The 20,825-nt window shown below is 36.3% G+C and overlaps 3 protein-coding genes across 10 annotated transcripts; 1 reads left to right on the plus strand and 2 right to left on the minus strand.

Moving 5' to 3' along the window:
• Nucleotides 1-7: 7 nt before the first annotated feature.
• Nucleotides 8-6,210, minus strand: LOC142179041 (casein kinase 1-like protein HD16). Of its 5 annotated transcripts, none has more exons than XM_075248845.1 (11): nucleotides 5,763-6,210; nucleotides 4,088-4,216; nucleotides 3,908-3,981; nucleotides 3,754-3,823; nucleotides 3,115-3,170; nucleotides 2,449-2,543; nucleotides 2,298-2,364; nucleotides 2,081-2,210; nucleotides 1,758-1,976; nucleotides 1,533-1,669; nucleotides 8-719 (listed from the first exon to the last, which is right to left on the minus strand). In XM_075248845.1, exons 1-10 carry the CDS (start codon nucleotides 5,850-5,852, stop codon nucleotides 1,571-1,573), a joined length of 1,029 nt encoding a protein of 342 aa, XP_075104946.1. In that variant the 5' UTR covers nucleotides 5,853-6,210; the 3' UTR covers nucleotides 8-719; nucleotides 1,533-1,570. The 5 variants fall into 5 exon arrangements, with proteins under 5 accessions (XP_075104946.1, XP_075104945.1, XP_075104947.1 ...); XM_075248844.1 differs by having other exon boundaries at nucleotides 8-730; XM_075248846.1 differs by having other exon boundaries at nucleotides 8-1,669; nucleotides 5,789-6,210.
• Nucleotides 6,211-10,742: 4,532 nt separating this feature from the next.
• On the plus strand, nucleotides 10,743-15,510 carry LOC142179039 (PP2A regulatory subunit TAP46-like). The gene is made up of 9 exons (XM_075248841.1): nucleotides 10,743-11,106; nucleotides 11,820-11,942; nucleotides 13,119-13,205; nucleotides 13,312-13,416; nucleotides 13,547-13,708; nucleotides 14,225-14,260; nucleotides 14,361-14,432; nucleotides 14,665-14,945; nucleotides 15,052-15,510. The coding sequence occupies exons 1-9, from the start codon at nucleotides 11,011-11,013 to the stop codon at nucleotides 15,299-15,301; spliced, it is 1,212 nt and encodes a 403-aa protein (XP_075104942.1). The 5' UTR covers nucleotides 10,743-11,010; the 3' UTR covers nucleotides 15,302-15,510.
• A 906-nt stretch (nucleotides 15,511-16,416) lies between these two features.
• On the minus strand, nucleotides 16,417-19,693 carry LOC142179038 (uncharacterized). Of its 4 annotated transcripts, none has more exons than XM_075248837.1 (3): nucleotides 19,540-19,693; nucleotides 17,441-17,569; nucleotides 16,417-17,176 (listed from the first exon to the last, which is right to left on the minus strand). In XM_075248837.1, the coding sequence occupies exons 2-3, from the start codon at nucleotides 17,450-17,452 to the stop codon at nucleotides 16,475-16,477; spliced, it is 714 nt and encodes a 237-aa protein (XP_075104938.1). In that variant the 5' UTR covers nucleotides 17,453-17,569; nucleotides 19,540-19,693; the 3' UTR covers nucleotides 16,417-16,474. The 4 variants fall into 4 exon arrangements, with proteins under 4 accessions (XP_075104938.1, XP_075104940.1, XP_075104941.1 ...); XM_075248839.1 differs by having other exon boundaries at nucleotides 17,441-18,332; nucleotides 19,540-19,618; XM_075248840.1 differs by lacking the exon at nucleotides 17,441-17,569 and having other exon boundaries at nucleotides 19,540-19,660.
• Nucleotides 19,694-20,825: the final 1,132 nt, after the last annotated feature.

Raw genomic sequence — 20,825 nt, forward strand, 5'->3', positions numbered from 1 at the left:
TGGAAAAAGATTGAGCCCCGAAACACCAACTAAATTATCTAGGTTTATACAAGTTCTTGCAAGTCAATAACAGAACTCCTGGATAATTGACACCAAAAGCAATAGTGGTTCCATGATTGTGGAGAATCTACCAAATTTCCTAATAAAACTAACTTAATTTCTGAAATAGAAAACCATCCTACGACTTTACACAGCACAAACCACCCAAGAATCCAGTGACATAGAAAATATAAACTCTGAACTAATAGAAATCTGCCTCAATTACTTAACATATATGGCCAGAGACAAGAGCAGGATGTAAAAAAAAGTAAAGACAAATTGTATTCCTAGTCGCATCTCCGCTGAATAACTACATTTAAACCAGAGAACCTGAAGAATGTAAAATTTCAGTTCCAAGTACAGAAAAACTCATGTATCAAAGTCTCAATGATTTTTCCAAATAACAAAACAGAATCAAACGACTTGTTGAAACAATATGCAATATCATCCACATTTATTTACTAAATGTATGTATGCAAGAAGATTATGGGGAAGACTAATGCATTGGCTTCAGCGGGATCATAACCCATCCTATACCTGGTCACAACAGTTGCACTGGATACTGATCAAAGCCAAAGGGAGGACCAAACAAGCACACCTGCTTAGGATGATATATGCTGAAAGCGTGCCTTCCATTTGGTGTGAAAGAAATGCTAGAGTTTTTGAGAATGAGGAGAGGACTGTTGAAAGCCTAGCAGGGGAGATAGCTTGTATAAGTAATGTTAGAGCTAATGCTGTAATTAGAGGATTGTTGCAGAGGTTACACTTTTAGATTAACTGATGATAGAGTTTCTGTTGACATAGGGTTTCCAATTGTATATAGATATGGGATTAGGAAGAAACTCTCCCTAGGAGGTAGGCTTCTTAAATTAGTCTCATAAAGGCAGATAGTAGTAGAATTAGTGTAAGGTTATGTGATTGTTTACAGGTAGCAGTAGACTGAGATGTGTTCAGCTAAAGTTTTGTAATTCTCTCTTGGTGATTAATAAAATAATTTAGTTACCAAAAAAATGCATTATCATCTAATCTGCAAATCCAAAAGCAATGCCCTAATTGAAGTCTTAATTCAGAACACGAAGTGTCTCCTTCATCACAGCATCATCAGCCTAAATAAAACTAGCAATAGCAAAATCCCAAAACGTTTTTATTCTACATCACCCATGAGGCTTGACAAATGACAACCCACCCTACCCACAATTTGCGGGAAAAAGGAAATCAAGAAAATTTCTCAAAGAAGCGCAATTGAACATTTTACCACCAATGGAACATACAATTTATTTTAAATAGTAAAAGGTAATAACCACTAACAGAACAAAAATATAGTATCCACCGAATAATCGTGTGAGTGCAGCACATAAACCACAATTCAATTGCTTTGCATGGAAAAAATACATAATACAACAACTAGGCCTCAATCCCAAACAAGTTCGGGTCGGCTAGATGAATCCTAGTTGACCATGATACTCATTTAATATATGAAATGAAATTTCCACCTCTGTTTCATGGGCTTTCTGGCATTGTAAATCGAAATTCACTGTGTTGCAGGAACTCCCATGTGAACCTTCTTTCTAGGCTGCTCTTCTTCCTCCTCTAGATTTAATCTCCCTCGCTTTTGGCCAACTTGAATAATCTATAATGATAACATGATAAGGTCATATATAGTTACAATAATGTAAGCAAAAATAAATAAGCAAAGTTGGTCGCATGTAAAATACCACCTTTTGGGCCAACTCAGTGTTAATTGGTCTTATAGCAGGATCAGGTCCAAGTAAGCTCCCAAATAAAGAGATTAACTTCGAATAATTAGGCTCTTCATCAAATTTCATATTTATTACTATATCGAGAAACTCTCTCAGAGGCGCTGGACAGAAGCAGCAAAGCGTTTCCGGAGATGTTTCCATCTTCTTTTTGCAGTCCAAAAACGATTTGTTATCGCCCTAAGATAGTCAGAAGATAAACTTGGGAAAATAGGATGAGCTGGAAGTTGAGTGGAACAACTTGCATGCAGTTCATACGACTCGAGAAAAGCTGGTGCAGATACCTGAAATCCTTGCCATGGCAACCTGCCTCGGTGAAGAAAAATGAGTGAATATGCAAGTGATTCCAGATCATCTCTTCTACTGGCAGTCCTTCCCAAGTGCGCATGCGCACTTGCATACCGAACAGTCCCCCTAGAAATTCATTCACAGAAAGTTGATAAACAGAATGAGCGGCAGGGATCACAATTATGCCCAAGGATAACACCACATATAACTTACCTAAACATGTCAGGTCTCTGATCATATACCACATGCAGACCTTTCGCATTGTCTCTCCACTTTGTTGCTGTAATTTGGTTGTTCGAAAAGTATTACATGGAATACTGAATCTACAGTTGTTAAGATATCACAGTAAATTAAATTCTTTTACCTAGTCCCAAGTCAACAAGGAACAACTTCTTCTCCTGCGGTGTTGATGGCTGACCAAGCAAAAAGTTCTCTGGCTTTACATCTCCATGAATGTAACTGAGGTCAAGAACAACAATCACTAGAAAGAATTCAAGAAAAAATACTTGGATCCAGCAGTAAAGTTCAAAAGTCAGTAACATAAAATATGAAACCAACAGCTGGACAACTAGATGGACATAAATAAAGGAGGGAGCATCTTATACCCTTTAGCATGCAGTTTTTCCAAAATTGACAAAGACTCAACTGCAATACATGCCACCATTTCTGAAGACATCGTGCAATTGTAGAAAAGCTAAGCGAGGCTCTTATATTCTACTGCTTGAAGTCCAACTTTACATCTGAATATTCGCTATACAAAGAAAAGCTAATGACATGCATGATAACAACACCAACAACAACAACAAACCCAGTAGTTTCCCACAAGTGGGGTCTGGGGAGGGTAAGATGTACGCAGCCTTACCCCTACCCCTGGAAGGGCAGAGAGGTTGTTTCCGATAGACCCTCGGCTAGAGAACGACAGAAAAAGAAAAGGTAATTGCAACAAGTACGAATAACAGCAGGATGAATGACATGCATGATATTGGAGGAAAAATAAAGGCTACTGAGCAAATAAGCATTAGCTACTTACGCCTGCCCAGAGGAATCCCACACATCCCATAAGCTAGGCCCTAGAATGTCCATAACCTGCATATAACTAATGAGGTCAATAGGGGCATCCTTACATGAACCCAAAACAAATAATACATAAACCAGTATCCATTTTATTCAAAATAATCGCAGTAGCAGCACTCACTGCAGGCAAACCGAAGGCTCAATCCACATCGAATATCTTAGTCAAAAATATTTATTAAAAGAGAAAGAAGAAAGGAACCAGTCGACTCCAAGAGACTATGCCCTCACATAGCAAAGAAACCACCCAATCACAGTTTAAGAAATCAGTCTTTACTAGTCACTAGTGAAAAGAACCCTCAGTAAAAACGAGCACCTGAAGGCCTCCAATGAAATAAAAATAATATGGGCCAATTACATCAACCTCCCATGCAGAAGGTCATAATTCAAAAGAACTCCCCTCTTGTTCAACATTTCACCGCAGAAACCTTCCATGACTTGTAACCGTCAACAGTTAGTTTGACTTTCTGACTCAAGCCAACTAAACCTTTTAAAGTTGTAGTTTGCCAATCTTAATGGTTATGTCAATTAATATAAATGGAAAAAGCATACTCTACTACACATATAGTGGGAAAATGCATAACTTTACTACACGTACCATTACATAATAGTCTCCTTTTATCCCTTTATAATGCACCCTAGGCACCCCATGGCTGCCTCCAAGAGTACTGCTCACAAAACAAGTTTAGTCCAGTCAAAATCATATTCCAACATGAGCACCCATTCACTTCAAAAGAGATCCATATCCGTACTTGTAAACTTGCCACTCGTATGGAGGACCATGGTTACAGCCTTTGCTATTTGTATGCTCAAATTTCAGTGCAACCTGAAAAAAAGGATAAATCAGTGAGTGTTAAACCCTTCTATTACTTGAGGAGAACAAATTATCTAGCATGAAAACTGAGAGGGAAAAGGAGAAAACAAGTGCATACCTCCACAGCCCCTTGACCAATTGAACGTTCATTTCCACTAGTAAGACGACGACCCAAAAATACATGACCAAAACCACCTTTACCTAAATTCCCTTCAACCTTATAAACTGGCGACCCTCCTACTTGCACCTGAAAGTCAAATCCAACCAGAAACACAAAGTAAGTGCAAGCAATTCAATTCATAAGTGCCTTTCATAAAAATATGATGCTAGTATCTTCGACCCCTTTAGTTTATCATAATCACAAAACTAACTGGAATCGCCGCCCCAAATAATGAGCTACCAATACAGGTATCCACTTAATCCAGGCCTGGAATCACAGGCTTGTAACTAATCTAAAGTGACTATTATAATCAGAACAGGCCATACGAGAATGACATAAAACATTTAATCATATAAAAGAGAATACTCAATAAAATAATTAATCGGGCTATTTGAGATTCACATATAGGAGGGTTACAATAGGTTGACCGCTATCATAAAAAAGTCAAGCTTAAATGAACCCTCTAAACATTGAATCCAATAGAATGTCCCTAATAAGCAGAGCGGATATAAATGATTCATTAGTTGACCCCGGCTAATTATGGAATGAGGAATAATTAATTAATTTGTATTGATAAGATTATTAAATTTTTGACAGGCTATATCACAGACCACAACGTTAAGAATAATTTGCACCAAAGTGTGTAGCAAAGCGGTCAACGAAGTGAGTGAAAACTTTGGAGATCAAGGTCTAATCCCAGCAACAACAACAACAACAACAACAATGTCTTCGTCCCAAACAAGTCGGGTCAGCTATATGAATTATCACATCTCCATTTAAGCTCAACTCATGTTATCATCAATATCAAATAAAACAAAAGTAAAAATAAGTTAAACACATATAAATAATAGTAAAAATAAAAATAATATTAGGATTTCTCTAAGACTAAAACATATTCTCAACTACTAGTAGATATCACATATATGGAAGGTTCAAATCCTAGCATATACAAAAAATGCTAGGTGATTTCTTATCATGACTAAGCCTTAGCGGGCAGAGTTATACATACCTTAGTTGGTGGAAGTTAGCAGGTACAAATGAAATAGTTTAATAATAATAATACCTAAATACGAGCATGTGTACGTTTTGATGCGTATGAAAAAAGCAAAAGAATTTTACAGTGTACCTATGGTTGTTAGTTTAGTAGGCAGAGGCGGACCCATATGTATGGGTGAGGGGTCACCGGACCCCGTAAACTTCGGCCGAAATCCTGTATGTATATATATACGTATATACTTTGAAAATGGTTAATTTAAAGCAGTTGGCACCCTGAACACTAAAATCATTTAGGGGGCACTGGTTGAGCAGAATAATGTGCCCGTCCCGTAAAACTTTTGGGTCCGCCTCTGTTAGTAGGCAAGTTGGCTCAAACACTATAGTTAATGCAAGCATGTATAAAATTGGGGGGGGGGGGGGGACAGTGGCGGAGCCACCTTACATGAAGGGGTGTTTTCGCAACAAAAATACACTGTGTAGAGGTAAAAAAAATTATACTGTAGTATGTATATATACTATGTGTTGACTCTTCTAAAATTTATGGTATGTTTACTTTTATATATTTTGACACCCTTGATAAAAATTATGACTCCGGAAAAAAAGAGCAATGAAATTGAAAATACGTAAAAAAATCCACCTTGTCAGGGAAAGGGGAGGAGTTACCCTCATCTTCATGTCCAGTTCCTTTGTTATTATTAGCACTCAACCCACCACTCTCATCCCCCATTTCCTCTTCTCCCTCTATTCTTCCCTCTTCAAACTCTGTTTTTCGCTGCTGGTTTTTGAGCAGCTACTACTGGCAATTCTTTACTATCCATGCAAATAGAGATAGTAAATAAACTGAGTTCGAAACAACTCAGCAAAAATGAAAAAAGGAACAAAATTGAGTTTGAGTGAAGTGCAGGGGAATTTTATGCTAGGGTTTGATGAAGAAATTATACCCAAAGAAATACCAAAAGTGTAAGGGAGTTTTGGGTGAAAATTGATATGAAACGTACTTTGATGCATAGAGAGAGGCGCGTATTCATTCTTTTTTTTGGCTTATTTGTTTTCTCTTTTTCAATTCTGAAATGGGAGGAAATAAGAGTAATTAGTTTCTTAAATGAGTATTTCTTCATCCGGGGTTGGGGAAAGAAGTGGGCCCAAGGAAAATGACTTTGTCAGTGGAGTATAATGCATATTTTTGTATGAACTATTTTAATTCGATTTCTATATTCAATTGAATTTTAATCGAGGATCACGAAACTACAAACTTTTGATCCCCTTATATATATATATATATATATATATATATATATATATATATGAAAGGAGAAAAGATTTATATTAAGGGTGTGTTTGGTAAGAAGGAAAATATTTTTCTATAAAATATTTTCATGAAAAATAAATAGTTTTATCACTTATTTTTCCTTGTTTTATTGGTGAGTGGAAAACCTTTTTTCATAAAATATTTTTTAGTGTTTGGTCAGAGAGTAAAAAATATTTTTGTATGCTACTCTCTGTAACGATCCGATCGGTCGTTTTGAGCTCTAACTCGTCATTCGGTGGTTTGTGGCCTTCACTAGCTTCACTTCATGTGTCATGACTTGTATGTGTGGTCGGAATTGAATTTCGGGAAGTTCTAAGTTGATTCGGATGTAAAATTCTCAATTTGGAAGCTTTAAGTTAGAAGAGTTAATTAAGGTTCGACTTTTGAGTAAACGACATCGAAATCGGGATTTGAAGGTTCCAATAGGTTCGTATGATAATTTCGGACTCGGGCGTGTGTTCGGGTTGAGTGTCGGGTGGTCCGGGAGCATTTCGGCGCTTAATATGGAAAGCTGGCAATTTGAAGTGGACTTTGGCGTTATCGATATCCGTTTGAGATTTCGAGCCTCGGAATAAGTTCGTATTGTAATTTATGACTTGCACGTAAAGTTTGGCGTCATTCCGTGATGTTTAAGTATAATTTGGACGCGCTCGGCGAAATTTAAAAATTTGAAAGTTTAAAAAAAGGTTTCGATCGTCGATTCATAGCTTTGATGTTGTTTGACATGATTTGAGGTTTCGACTAAGTTCGTATCATATTTTAAGATGCGTCAGTATGGTTGGACGGGATCCCAGGGGCCTCAGGTGCGAATCGGATTGGAATCGGATCGAGTTTGGACTTAAAGAATTGTTGAAGCATAAGGCTTCTAGTGTGATCGCACCTACGAGGTTTTGGCCGCAGGTGTGAGACCGCAGGAGCGGCTAAGAGTAGCTGAAGCAGATGAGATTAAGGCTGGTTTAGTGCGGAAGTGTGAGGAATTCACCGCACATGCGAGCTCGCAGATGCGGGAAATGGAGCGTAGAAGCGAAAGGTGAAGAGGCATGGCCTTCCGCATATGCAGAGGCTTAAACGCATGTGCGACCAAATCTTCCGCATAAGCAGAGCTTGGCAAGCTAGCGAAGGCTCGCATAAGCGAACACTTTTTCCGCATGAGCGGGTCTGGCTGGCCTTAGAGGATACTGCACCTGCGATGAATTGTTCCGCAGGTGCGACTGTTTGGCCGCATGTGCGAATATCGATGGGCATAATGATTTGTTAAGTACGAGTTTTGGCTCACTTTCTCTCATTTTCTCTTGGTTGAGCGATTTTTGGAGTCCTTGGAATGAGGATTTTCAACATATATTATGAGGTAAGCTATTCCCACTTGTTATAAGATAAAATGCATGAGTTACGTATGGATTTAAACATGAAAATTATAGAAAATGTGAGATTTGGAAAAAAACTATAAATTGGTAATTTTGGTTTTGGACCACCATTTTGGAAATAGAATTAAGAATAAATTATATGTTTGAGTTCTTGGTGTAATGGGTAATGTTCATCTTCGGAAATTTTCGGAATCCGGATATGTGGGCTCGAGGGTTGACTTTATTGACTTTTCAAGCAGAGTTGAGAATTGTTATGAATTAATTAATTATGATGTTGAACTATGTATTTAGTGGTTTTCCTAATTGCTTGACCAATTTCGGATCGATAGGCATCGGTTTGAGGTGTTAGAGATGCATTGGAGCCGGGTATGGAACTTTAGAGCAAGGCAAGTCTCATGGCTAATCTTGTGAGGGGAAAATTACCCCTAGGTAATGTAATTGTTATGTGCTACTAGTTGTGTGTGCTACGTACGCCCGAGGCGACGAGAGTTCGTACATAGCTAAAGCATGTTTATATCCGGGTAGACTCAGAATTGCATCATGTAATATTTGAATAATTTGAACTCCATTTGCTAGCTTAAATAATTGAAAATATAATTGGAATCGATTTACGAATATATATTAAGCGAGCCTTATCATCTTGAGTTGTTGGCAAATTATTTGAGAAGCGGTAAAGGTTATATTCACTTTATGCCCCTATACATGTATTGTAAGCACGTGTCTCATAATTCTATAAGTTCCTTTTTTCTTGTGGAATAGGCCGAACGCCTCGGCGGTATATTGAGATGCATCTCCGATTCGTGCCGGTCGACCCTCGGCAGTGTACACACCACTATGGACCGGGTCGTACGATCTCGACATAATCGTGCATTATATCGTTAGCAGTCCGAATATTCACAAGATTATCAGATCCTTTTACTGATGCCTGGCATTTTATATGGTATTCCTTATCCATTTGATATTGGCACTTGATATTTTTCGAGTTGTTGAGATAGGATACGAGATTGAGAAATTTATATCGTTAAAATAAAATTTGAAAGATTATGTTAGTTATAGTTTTTACATCACTACTGTTGTTGTGTTTCATATTTGTTTAGGATTTATCGTACTGCTTTATTGGACCTCTAGTAAGTGACGATGCCGACCACTCGTCACTAATTCTCGGGGGTTATACTAGATACTTACTGGATACGCGTTGATTTATGTACTCATGCTACACTTTTGCACTAAATGTTCAGGATCTCACAGTTTTATTTGGTGGTCATATTGGCACGTTGGCGCAGCTACTGAGGAGACTTTATAGTGAGCTGCATTCCAAGCTACGTATCGCATCCCACCAAGTCTCCATCGTACTATTTACTTTATCCTATCTTGTTTACATTCGAGACAGATACTGTATTATTATTGTACTCCTTAATAAATGCTCATGCATTTGTGACACCGGGGGTTGGGATATTCTAGTTGATGATTACGCGTTTGCATATTATTATCACCTTTTACTTTTATGCATTACTAATTATGTATGTATCTGTGATTTTAAAGGCGTAAATTTCCTTACTTAATAAGATCCATGATTTCGAAAGTAATAAAATAAATAATTAACTTGATAGTTCACCATTAGTTTACCTAAAGGCGGCGTTGGACGCCATCACGACCTATAGTGAGTTTTGGATCGTGACACTCTCCTCCCCGAAGTCCTTATGCTTCCCCCCCCCCCCCCCCCCCACCCCCAACAAATACACAACATTTTAAGGACTTTATCTTCTTCAATAATTTAATTATTCTTCTAAAAATTCACATAAACCCAAATGAACTAATGTGTTGCTTTACTTTTTTTACACAAAAACAACGTTAAAATTTGTGCTCCGTAATTAAAAAGAAAATACTATTTTTTGGGTTGAAAAGAAAAGTACTCTTTATACAACATGAAAACAAAGTACTCATTTTATTAAAATAAAAAAAATACTTTTTTCTATATCATGAAAAGAAAATACTCATTTTGTTGAAATGAAAGAAAATACTTTTTCTACATCATGAAAAGAAAATACTTATTTTGTTGAAATGAAAGAAAATACTTTTTCTGCATCATGATTTTTTTTTTTTTGAAATGAAAGAAAATACTTTTTGCTGCGTCATTTTGTTAAAATGAAAGAAATTATTTTTTCTATATCATGAAAAGAAAGTATTTTTTTGTTAAAATAAAAGAATTACTTTTTATATCATGAAAAGAAAATACTTATTTGTTGAAATGAAAAAGAAATTCTATCTATAACATGAAAAGAATGTACTATTAATAATATTTTTTATTTAGAGCGGGTGTGAGGGGGTGTGGTGGGGTAGGTAGGTAGGGGTATAGGGGCGGGTTGGTGGCGATAAGAATTGGGTAGGGAAGGTTGAAAAAGAGTTTTGAAAAATATTTTCCATTATCTTGATAGGGAAAATGAGTTAATGAGTAAAATATTTTCCAACAACACTTAAGCTAACCAAACATTGAAAATTTGAAAAATATTTTCTTTCATACCAAACACACCTTAAGACTATCACATTTAACTATCAAAATATTTATATTAAGCTTCTACCAAAAGTTAGAACTTAGTATTATGATAAACTACATAGCTATATAAGTTACGGAATGTGAGTTACAAATCGCGACTTATAAATCGCCTAATTGAATGTGTCTTATAAATTACGATTGTCAAATACGACTTATAAATCGCAATAACTAAATGCAATTTATAATCGCAATCATTAAACGTGACGCTATTTGTGCATGCTATAACTCGTGACACTAAATGCGATCCTTATAAATTCAGTAAATCCAAAAAAATGCGACTAACAATGCAACTTCAAAATGCAGACTTATAAATCACAATTAATTAGATTTAAATTGCAATAGCAATAGTGGAATGTGACTTATAAATCACGGAACACGAATAAAAAACTTGTAAATCGCAATTTCAGACGCGACTTATAAATCCTGATTTCAGAATGTGACTTAATTTCAGAAGCGACTTATAAATCCTGATTTCAGAATGTGACTTAATTTCAGAAGCGACTTATAAATCGCATATAATATACGCGATTTTGTTGCATCCATCTCTCGATATCCTAAATCGGAATTCACATCAAAACAACATACGAAGCAGCACTTTCATGTTCCAGAATCCTATCGCACACATCTTATTGCGGTTTGGAAGCTAATAAACCCAGAAATGGGGGAACTGAAGATGCAAGAGATGTCGCTGCCAGCTTTATTCGAGCAGGCTCGAAAAATTCATTCAATTGCATCTGAATCCACTGTTGATCAGGTAAAAGTTTGTATTTTTGTTTTTTCATAGCGGAATAGTACTTAAAGAATGTTAATTTTTTCCATATGATTTTATAGTATTTGTAATATTATAGGCGGATTCAGCATACAAACAGTAATGGCACTTGCACACGCTGTCTCGAGCTTGAATTATATATTTCTATACAAATACTGTCTGTGTGTGTCTAAAGAATGAATTTTGTGTCTGATTTAATGTATTTGTATCAGAGGCGAATCCAGCTCACAGGTGCGAGCTCGAGCTGTATATGCATCGATATAAAAGCTATCAGATTTTTTTGAGATATATGTGGATGTATTAGACTGTGCACATGCTTTCAAATTTTGTGAATCAAAAAATTTGTTTTTTGTGCATGATTTATTGTATTTGTATCAGAGGTGGATCCAGCTTACTAGTGCGAGTGCGGGCTATATATGCATTGATATAAAAACTGGCAGATTCTTTTGAGATATATGCATATGTATTAGACTGTGTAGTTGCTCTCAAGTTTTGTGACTCAAAATAATGTATGTGTAGGATTTAATGTATTTGTATCAGCATAGAGGCGAACGCATTTCCTCTCTCGAGCTTGGACTATATAAATTAATAAAAATTTTAGAGATATATGTGTATATACTATCTAGTAGGTTGTGCACATACTTGATTCGAATTATGAGTCCACCTGTAATTTGTATTTGCCGGTTGTGGATTGTTAGGATGTTGTCGAGAAAGGTTGCGAGCTCTTAATACAATGCGAGGAGATGGTCACTAAATTAGGATTGTTCTCGCTCAATGAGACAAAAGATGATATTAGCACTGCTAATCTGAAATATATCCTGGTAAGTAGTTTTCATAAGTAAAATTTTCTCTTGTAATGATAATTTATCTTATTAGTTTTGTTTGGTTCCTAAGAGGTTGGATGGGAAAGTTGGGATTCACCTTCCCTAATTTCTTTTATTCTAATTCAAAGAAGGAGCTACTAATTCTCCTTTCTGGCAATTGTTTCTATTTATTATAAAACTTGATGAACTGGTGTGCATGTGTTCACTTTTGGGTGGAGTTATGAAAGCTAAATTGTTATCCAATTATTGTTATTGTCGTCATTTAGTGCATGAATTCGTTTTATTCTATTTTGTTTCATTCTTTGGTAGTATAGGTATTGTAGGTATAAGTGTGAGTTTTAGAAAACCTTAAGCTTCAAAAAGCTCCTAATTTTTAATCATTTTCTTGGTAAGTAAATCCTAGAAGTCAAATAATTGAGTATTGGAATGAAATGGGTCCCCTGACGATATCATGGCACATGTCACTGATCGAGGCATAGTTATTGTTGTTGTTCTCTCTAATAGCTTAAGCTTTTAGATGAGATGGTCACATACTTCATGTGTTAGGTTCGGCTATGTGAACCCTCAATCTCCAATCCACTCTATTTGGACTTGTTTCATCCAAATATTCTTATTAAGACAAACTACAGTTTTTTTTTTGCACTAGAGGGTCTACATTTTATCGTTTTTTCAAGACCAAACCTGGAACAAAATTATTCTCCAATCTAAATGCAACCTTATAAAAGGCCTAACGATAATTGGTTTTGATCGTGAGCAACCATTTGAATGTCTTAGTGTCAAGCATCATATTTGTGGTTTCTTTATTTTGTTCTGCTATATTTGTGCTACTGCAGATCTTTCCCCTCATCTCATCTTATCAGATTTTTGTCATTGCAAACAAAGAAGGAATTTGATATTTGAGCATGCTAGAGATGTTTATACGAAATTGAATCTCATTTCAGGTAGTTTTATGGTGTTCAAACATGGAAAGAAAATGTAACGAGCACGCTAGATATGTGTAGTAACTAGCATCAAGTAGTGTCAAGCACATCTATGATTTTGGGGAATAACTAGAAAAATTGACTTTGTCAATAAGGAGGAGTGAACCTTGAAAACTCATGACGCATGGATATCTATCAATTGAAGAGAAACTTGATATATATATATATAGAAGCTAATGTTCCATCGTTTCAGGTGCCATACTATCTTGCAGAGCTAACAGAAAAAATTGCAGAAGATAATAGGATAAAAGTACTCAAGGTTTCACAAGCCAAGCTAAAGGTAAATTGTTGTAAGCTGTAACATGCCATACATTTATGTTTATGCCAAAAGGTTAGCATTGATGTTGAATTGACATCTCAGCACTATATTTTGGCAATATCTCTAGGAATTCATTTCATTTTGTGAGACAATGGAGCTTGTTCCAGAAGAGGAGATAGAGACATCTACACAAGGTGGAGCTAATTCTTTTGCAGATCGTAGAGCTAAGAAGGTAGATGGGAGTTAACGTTCTGTGAAGATTACTATTAGGTTTCTTTGTTTTAAAAAAAAGGGTTTCTTTCTTTTTATTCTCATGTTTAGATGGGTTATTTGAGTTACTAAGCGCATCATGTTTATGAAAGATTGCTCGGTTCAAACGCCAAAGAGCTGCTGAGTCAAAGCTGCTTGATTTGAAGGAGCAGAAGGAGCGTCGTGGGCGATCAACTAAAGCAGCTGCGTTGTCTACTCCTGTTGAGACTGGAGAAGATGATGTGTCGGATGATGATGGCGAAGAAGAACGAGAGGTTAGTAAACATCCCTATTTATGTTCTGTGTATGAGCATGATCACTGTTGCGAGCTTCTTCTTCCTTATATTTTTTGTTTTATTCTATGTTGCAACTTCTATCACGTCGACTGCACTTTTATGCCAAGTCATCCATATTGTTCATGCTCATGCACATGACATATACTGGTGTTTGCTGATTCAGCATTCATGGATCTGCATTTGCATAGGCATTTGTCGCTGCTTTTTGGGTTTGTCTGTGAGAACAATCTAAGATCAACCTTTGATTCGAATATCCTCAATAGGATGTGCTGAAAAATCCATGATGTAACCTTCCACATTTTGTATTTGATATCTCTAAGGAATCATGATTTACCCTTTAGATATCATTTAATATGTTAAATTCACCCCTAAAATACATATTTCCAGTTTGTGATGCAAATTTTGCTGTTGCCTTCTTTTGATTGTTTTTATACTCAAATTTTGGTCACCACTTCCATAAAGTGTCTGATTAATGGGAACTACTTCCATTCGCAGGCATGGCTTACAACCATCTCCTTGGCCCTCGGTAAGGTTAGCCCACATATTCTGAGTTTCTGGCAGTGCATTTACTTTTTATTTCCTTGTATGCCTGTTACCTTATCTTTACCATCCTTTAATTACTGCCCTACAGGCTTTTGATCTGCTTGAAATGCTGAACAAAGAGGAAGAAATGCTATCTGCTATTAAGGAAAGGCAGCTTCAGGTATTATTGAACTTAAGTTGATTGGCATTCTTCTTAGGGTCTGTTTGTATTTATGTTGTGTTAGTCTCTGTTCTTTATGTGTTCAATCCGCGTTTTCAGCTCGAAATAACATTTACTGCAACACTGTTCTTTTCCAACTCTGAACTTTCTGGCTTATATAGTGCCATTTTAGGACAGAACTCTAGTATTCTTGTCTCTTATATTTTTGCATCATGGTATACTACTTATGCAGGATGGGGAGAAAGAATTTTCTCAGATTGTACTTGATGAACGCACCAAAAAAGCAGAAACTTGGCATCGTGATGCTGCTGCTCGAGCTCACTACACAAAACCTGCAGCACCGATCACCTGTGCTACTTTCGCTCAAGATGTCATAGAGGGAAGGGCCACGGTTTCACAGGCACACGAACATAAACACCAACCGTTAATTTTTGGACCAGCAAGTCTTGTTGGTAGGAATCCAACAACCGAACGAGAAAAAATAGCAGCACAGGTTTTTCAGCCTCATTATAGGTACTTTCTTTTAACCAATAACTAAGACGCCCAATGATCTTAAGTAGCAAGATAAAGAAATAAGCTTCGAGGAACTTAATCATAACATCTTCTTTTCAAACACTAGATTACCAACGATGAGCATAGAGGAAGCTGGGCTAACGGAGATGAACATGATGAACGAATGGCAAGAGAGGAACATGAAACTCATGGAAGAAGCAAATTCTTCATGGCACAAGGATGGCCCAAAGTCAAGGCCAGGTGAAGATGACGAAGAAGATGATGACGCTGCTCAAGACAAGGCAAGAGCATGGGATTACTGGAAAGATGATAATCCCCGTGGTGCTGGCAACAAGAAACTCACTCCTTGTGGTTAAGGAAGCAGCTGCCGTTGAGCTGGAGTATCCAAAACATAAACTGCTGCAGCATTTGAAGAAGCCATTCTGAATTAGACTGCCCTGTTAGTTGTACACCAAACTTATCCATAAGTTTGAAACCATTTTATTTCCAGTTTACATGTACTAAATTATCGGTAGATTTGCTTATATGTATTGTACAGTAGTTCTAATGGAAAGGTTGATGTCAATATCTCCAGAGAGGACAGAATGACGAACAAACTGTAGGTGCGAGAATATTGCTTCTAAAACATAAAGTTTCCCGTTGCAACATGGTGAAAAAGCCATATTAAAATTTCGCAGGTGCTCTGTTAGGCTGCTCAGGGGAAGTGAAAGGCCAATTCCTGTATATGAACTGTGCATATCCCATTTTTGCACGGCAGTGTTGCGAAATCCCACGAGAAGCAAGACAATACATGGATGTTGTCAAGTCCATGACCAAAGCATCTGTTATTTCTTGTTTGTTTGTAAGATTCAGCTATTATAGCTACAAGGAACCCACAAACGATTCTGGGTGGTTAGAACGACAAAATATGAGCAATATGCAAATGGAACATGAAAATGCTCATAAAGTAGGTACAGATTACTATTGTGGTGGAGTTGAAAAAGAGGAAATTCTTGAACTTGGAAAAGGATAGGTGTGACAACCTAAATGCTAAATGCTTTCCTCATCTGGTACTCCCAAATGCGTGGTGCAGTCCTTAAGGATTTAATATGACTTATGGTCTCTATGTTCTAGCCCATTCTTGGTCTGGAAGCGAACTCCTTCACTTATATTCTCAGAGTTCATTCCATTTGATGCTGAAAGCAGATCCAAAACCTTTTCCTTGATTTAAACTTGTTGATCTATTGTCACTTCACTACACAGTAATCATATTGACATAGTTCATGTATTTAATTAGTTGGTTAGAGAATATACATCATGATCCAACAGGATCGAATCAAACTCTTAATGTGTTGTAAATCTAAGCCATGGAGCTAATAAGCCACGCATGTTACTTGGTCAAAGACACAAATTTCTCTACATTCGTGGCAGTATATAATTGTACTTCGGCAAATTAGAAAACAAGAAGCAAAAGAAAGATTTCTTAAGCATGGATCAAGAACATGCTCCATCTGATAAAACTTGAGTTACTAATCAAACTACTCAATGTACTATTTTTGAAAATTAGTTCTCAAATATTCATTAATTTCTGTGTCATCTGAACCTAATATATCACTCCCTTTGCAATGAGTCACTTCAAGTTGAGCCTTAAACTCAAGCCAACGTCTCTCTAATCTCCAAAGATCAGCTATCTGACACTTCTCCCCTAAGTTCACCCAAGAAATTAGCCTGGATACCTCTTTTTTGTTCACTTTGGGACTCAAACCTTTCACAGCAATCCTTGCATCACGAAATGCTGGGAAGCACTTCTGTTTTGCAAATTCATGGCATTTCCCCTTTGCTGCTTCTAGGCAAGCCTCCATTTCGCGTTCTTCGCATCTTGCTCTCTCTGCAAAGTCCTGAGTGGAAGCAGTACCAGTGATCGATTTCCACCAAGGGGTTTTACATTTGTCTGAGGCTGCAATTGAGCAACCAATCCTAGCTCCGGATTCACATTGTTGAGTGACTTGAGATTCACAAGCCTTGTATGCAGAGGCCCAGGAGAAAGGGTCTTTAAATGCGAGGATGAATCTGCCAACTGTTTCTTCTTGTGAACCAGCCCTGATGGGACCTCGCAGTAGAGGCACTGGTTGGTCAAACGGAATCAGAGTCTTTAATGCTGAGTATTCTTCGAGGTTGGTTGATGGCACCTCTGAGGGCAGTCGTTCTGGTGTTGTCATTGAGGATGTTTTGTACGTCCTCAATGTTGGGTCCTGAAGAAAAGAAACAAAAACCAATAAATACATCTGCAACATGGACATTTGGATAGTGTCATGCAAGATGACACAAACTGCAGGGAATTGAATAAACTGATAATTGTATGCAAAAGCTGCAAGTTTAATGGCTTGTGCTATGATGAAAATGTTTTGACATGGAAAGCTGATAGAATTAGGTTGTTGGTTTACTGGGAGCACTGTTCATCATGACCGTGTATTGTATGCCAGCTATTAAATGCTAATCAAGTTCGGCCAGCCTACCTTGTCTCTCATATTCTTTCAGTTGCTCTCTCTTTTAACATATCTGATTCTGTCCACCCCATGCAAATGTCAAGTATTGTTTCCTTCCAACCGTCGGTACTTGAGTTATGAAGCAATATCTACTTGATACTGTCAATTCGAGGAATTAATAATGTATAGATAAAGCATATAGAGATACTTATAAAGCTGGTCTGGAGGCAACAGTGAGGCCAGAAATTCCGAAGTTGCGGTTTATATTTCTCTCATTCAGATCTTTTTTGATAATGTAACATTTTCCATATATATATATAAAGACATCAGCACAAAGGTTGTGCTGGAAACCAAAATGAGTTGTTACATCATGGCACCAAATTAGGAACCAAACTAAAACCTTGATCTTCTCTCACTCAGATCTTGGAACAATGTTCCATCAAATTAGTAGGATATAACAACATTTAAACTGAAGCTGCCCAAAGTTTCAAAGTACCCTGTTGTATGGTACATACTCTACTCCTTGGGCTTAACAATCGGGGCTGAAAAGATTCACCAGCTATCAAGGATCGTATTACAGAATTGCTACGAGGAAACTGACAAGGCCATGGGTAGTTTAGCAAATTTAGCTGTCCATAATATGTACTGTAAATTTGTAATATAATTCATTACTCTATTCAAAAGTCCCCTCATATTACTCCATTGGAAACTATCTCGTTAGATGCAAAACGCCATTTACACGTTGGTGGCGACGTATATTCTAATCTGCCATGAACTTTAACAGCAATTCGTACTATGGAACAAGAAATTTTAAATCTCATTTCCACCGTTGACTTCTTTAGACTTGTCATCACTTGCACTTGTAAAAGCTGAGGCATGTCCAAGAAGCCACCCTGCTTCATCCCGCAGCCATCACAGAGTGCTTTAAATCAAAGAACATAAAGTTATCTATCCACCATGGCGGTTGATAGTCAACTTCAATAGTTATGTATCCGCATTACTTAACAGCAGAAGTTATATATCCAATGTGATAACTTAGTGATCAACTCCATAAAAGAAAGCTAAATAATTTGATGATACTTACAGGAGAAATAATTCAAGCATACTTTTCTATTCATGCATTTCTCAACAATAATCAATCAAACAATCCTCAATCCCAAACTAGTCAGGGGTAGACCATGCAAATCCTTATATCTACTGGCTATTCCACTTCACTAAGACCTATTTCATCCCAATATTAGTAAATAATTCGTCCTTCGAGGAAACTAGGGGTTATCTAACACTAGAAGTTCCATTTATTGACATAGAATTCTTTTGCCAGACTAAAGACAGCTAGACACTCTTAGCAAACACTGGACCCAAAGTAAGTAGATTTCTCAATACTAATATGCGAAGAAAATTACACTTCAATTCTTCTAATATGGGAAACAGAAACAGATTCAACACACAACTTCATATATACATCCAGTGGAAAACCCATTTTTTGCAATTAATACTTAGATCTCAGGGAAACTAATAAATCTCAATACTCGTGGTACACGGGCGGAGCTAGAGTGTAGCCAGCGGGTTCGGCCGAACCCAGTAGCTTTGGTTCGAACCCTGTATTTGGCTTAAAAAATCCATTGAATATGTATAAATTATTAATTTAGAACCCAGTAACTTAAAACGATTAGAATTCCGAACCCATAAGCTTGAAATCCTGGCTCCGCCCCTAGGTACACCATCACAAATTTGAGCTAACATCATATAGGAAGCAAATATTAACTTGTATTAACATGTAAAAGTCACAAAAAACAAGGATATATCTAAGATTTTAAGTCAGTAGTGCATTCCTTCTGATAGTAAGTTCAAACTTAATATATAAATACATAATTGGGAGATAATTAACTATGTATATAAAATGTAACAAGGGGATTTTAAATAATGTAAACTTGCACTGTGACTGAGAACACTTAGCTATCAAACAGATTCAACAATTTATATGTATACCAAAAAAAAATATGCATTCCAATTTACTGAACTTCGTGTTTTAACAATAAAAGGTGAAGAAGGGATAAAAGGGAATATGTGTCTAAATTAGAGATAAAGAGAAAGGAACTATCTTGATGAGAAAGAAAAAGAGAACATACAAATTGGTTAAGCTGCAGATAGAAAGCTTGAGGAGAGCTGGCAGCTATGGAATAAAAGAAGCTGGAGCATAGTTTGAGGCTGGAGATAATCGCAATTTGAGTTGTTCTATATGGACCAGTCCGCTAGAAGGACTTTCGGGTCGGGCAATTCTTTGGTATGATTTGCAACCGTTAATAAGTTTTTGGCCAATATTGTCCCTTATGTAGGTCTATTTTGATCCTTCAAATATAATATTGAGCATATTTAATCACTTAAGTATGATTAAATATACTTAAGTGAATCAAAACGTTTCCTCTCCTTTAGTGGATAACGCAAATTATCATTTTAATTCCTTATTTTTAGGTAATATCTTCTAAAATTTTGACCTTGAAAATATCTCCTTCTCTGCCAATTTTCAATGAAAAAATGACATTGTATAACCGTTGTAAAAATAATATATATATACATATACATTTTGTATGTTAATATATAAAAATTATACAAAATTTATATACTTTTCCCGCTACCATATGTAAATAGTTTCTCGCATGGGCTAAAAGTGATAATACAACCTCGTTATTCGTTTCCTTCAATAATATGCTTAGAAGTGATCTTGACATCTCTATTTTTTTTAAAATTTTAACTTTTTAAAAAAAAAAATCAACCTAAATTTTTACATGTATATATATAAAAAAAATATACAAATTTTATATATTTTTTTCGCTATTATTTTTACAGCAACTATACAGTGTCATTTTCTCATTGAAAACTGGCGCAGAAAGGGATATTTTCAAGGTCAAAATTTTAGAAGACATTATCTAAGAATGAGAAATTAAAGTGATAATTTGCATTATCTAATAAAACGAGAGAAAATATTTTGCTTTAAAGCAGAAGATTTGCTTCATGAATCAGAGTTGGGTAACACTTAGGGGTGGGCATATTTCGGTTCGAACCGAAAAAATCGACCGAACCGAACATATTTTTATTTCGATATCGACTATTCAGTTTTTTCGTTCGGTTTCAGTTTAAAATTTTAAAATTTTAGCTTTTCGGTTCGGTTTTCGATTATTAATTTATTTGGTTCGGTTAACCGAAAAAACGAATTATTAGCATATAGATTCTTTAAGTTATATATAGGCTAAGCTTATAGGTAATAATATAAGCCAATATTGAAGTCCATCAAAGACCTAATCCAAACTTACCATTTTATTATAACTTACCGAAATTTTGAAAGAAAACCAACAAATTCGTCAGTCCAATTATTACATAGAGAGAGCCCAATATGATAATGTTCAAACCGAAAACC

This window comes from Nicotiana tabacum, unplaced genomic scaffold (assembly GCF_000715075.1).
Source record: "Nicotiana tabacum cultivar K326 unplaced genomic scaffold, ASM71507v2 Un00209, whole genome shotgun sequence".
Classification (NCBI taxonomy): Eukaryota; Viridiplantae; Streptophyta; class Magnoliopsida; order Solanales; family Solanaceae; genus Nicotiana; species Nicotiana tabacum.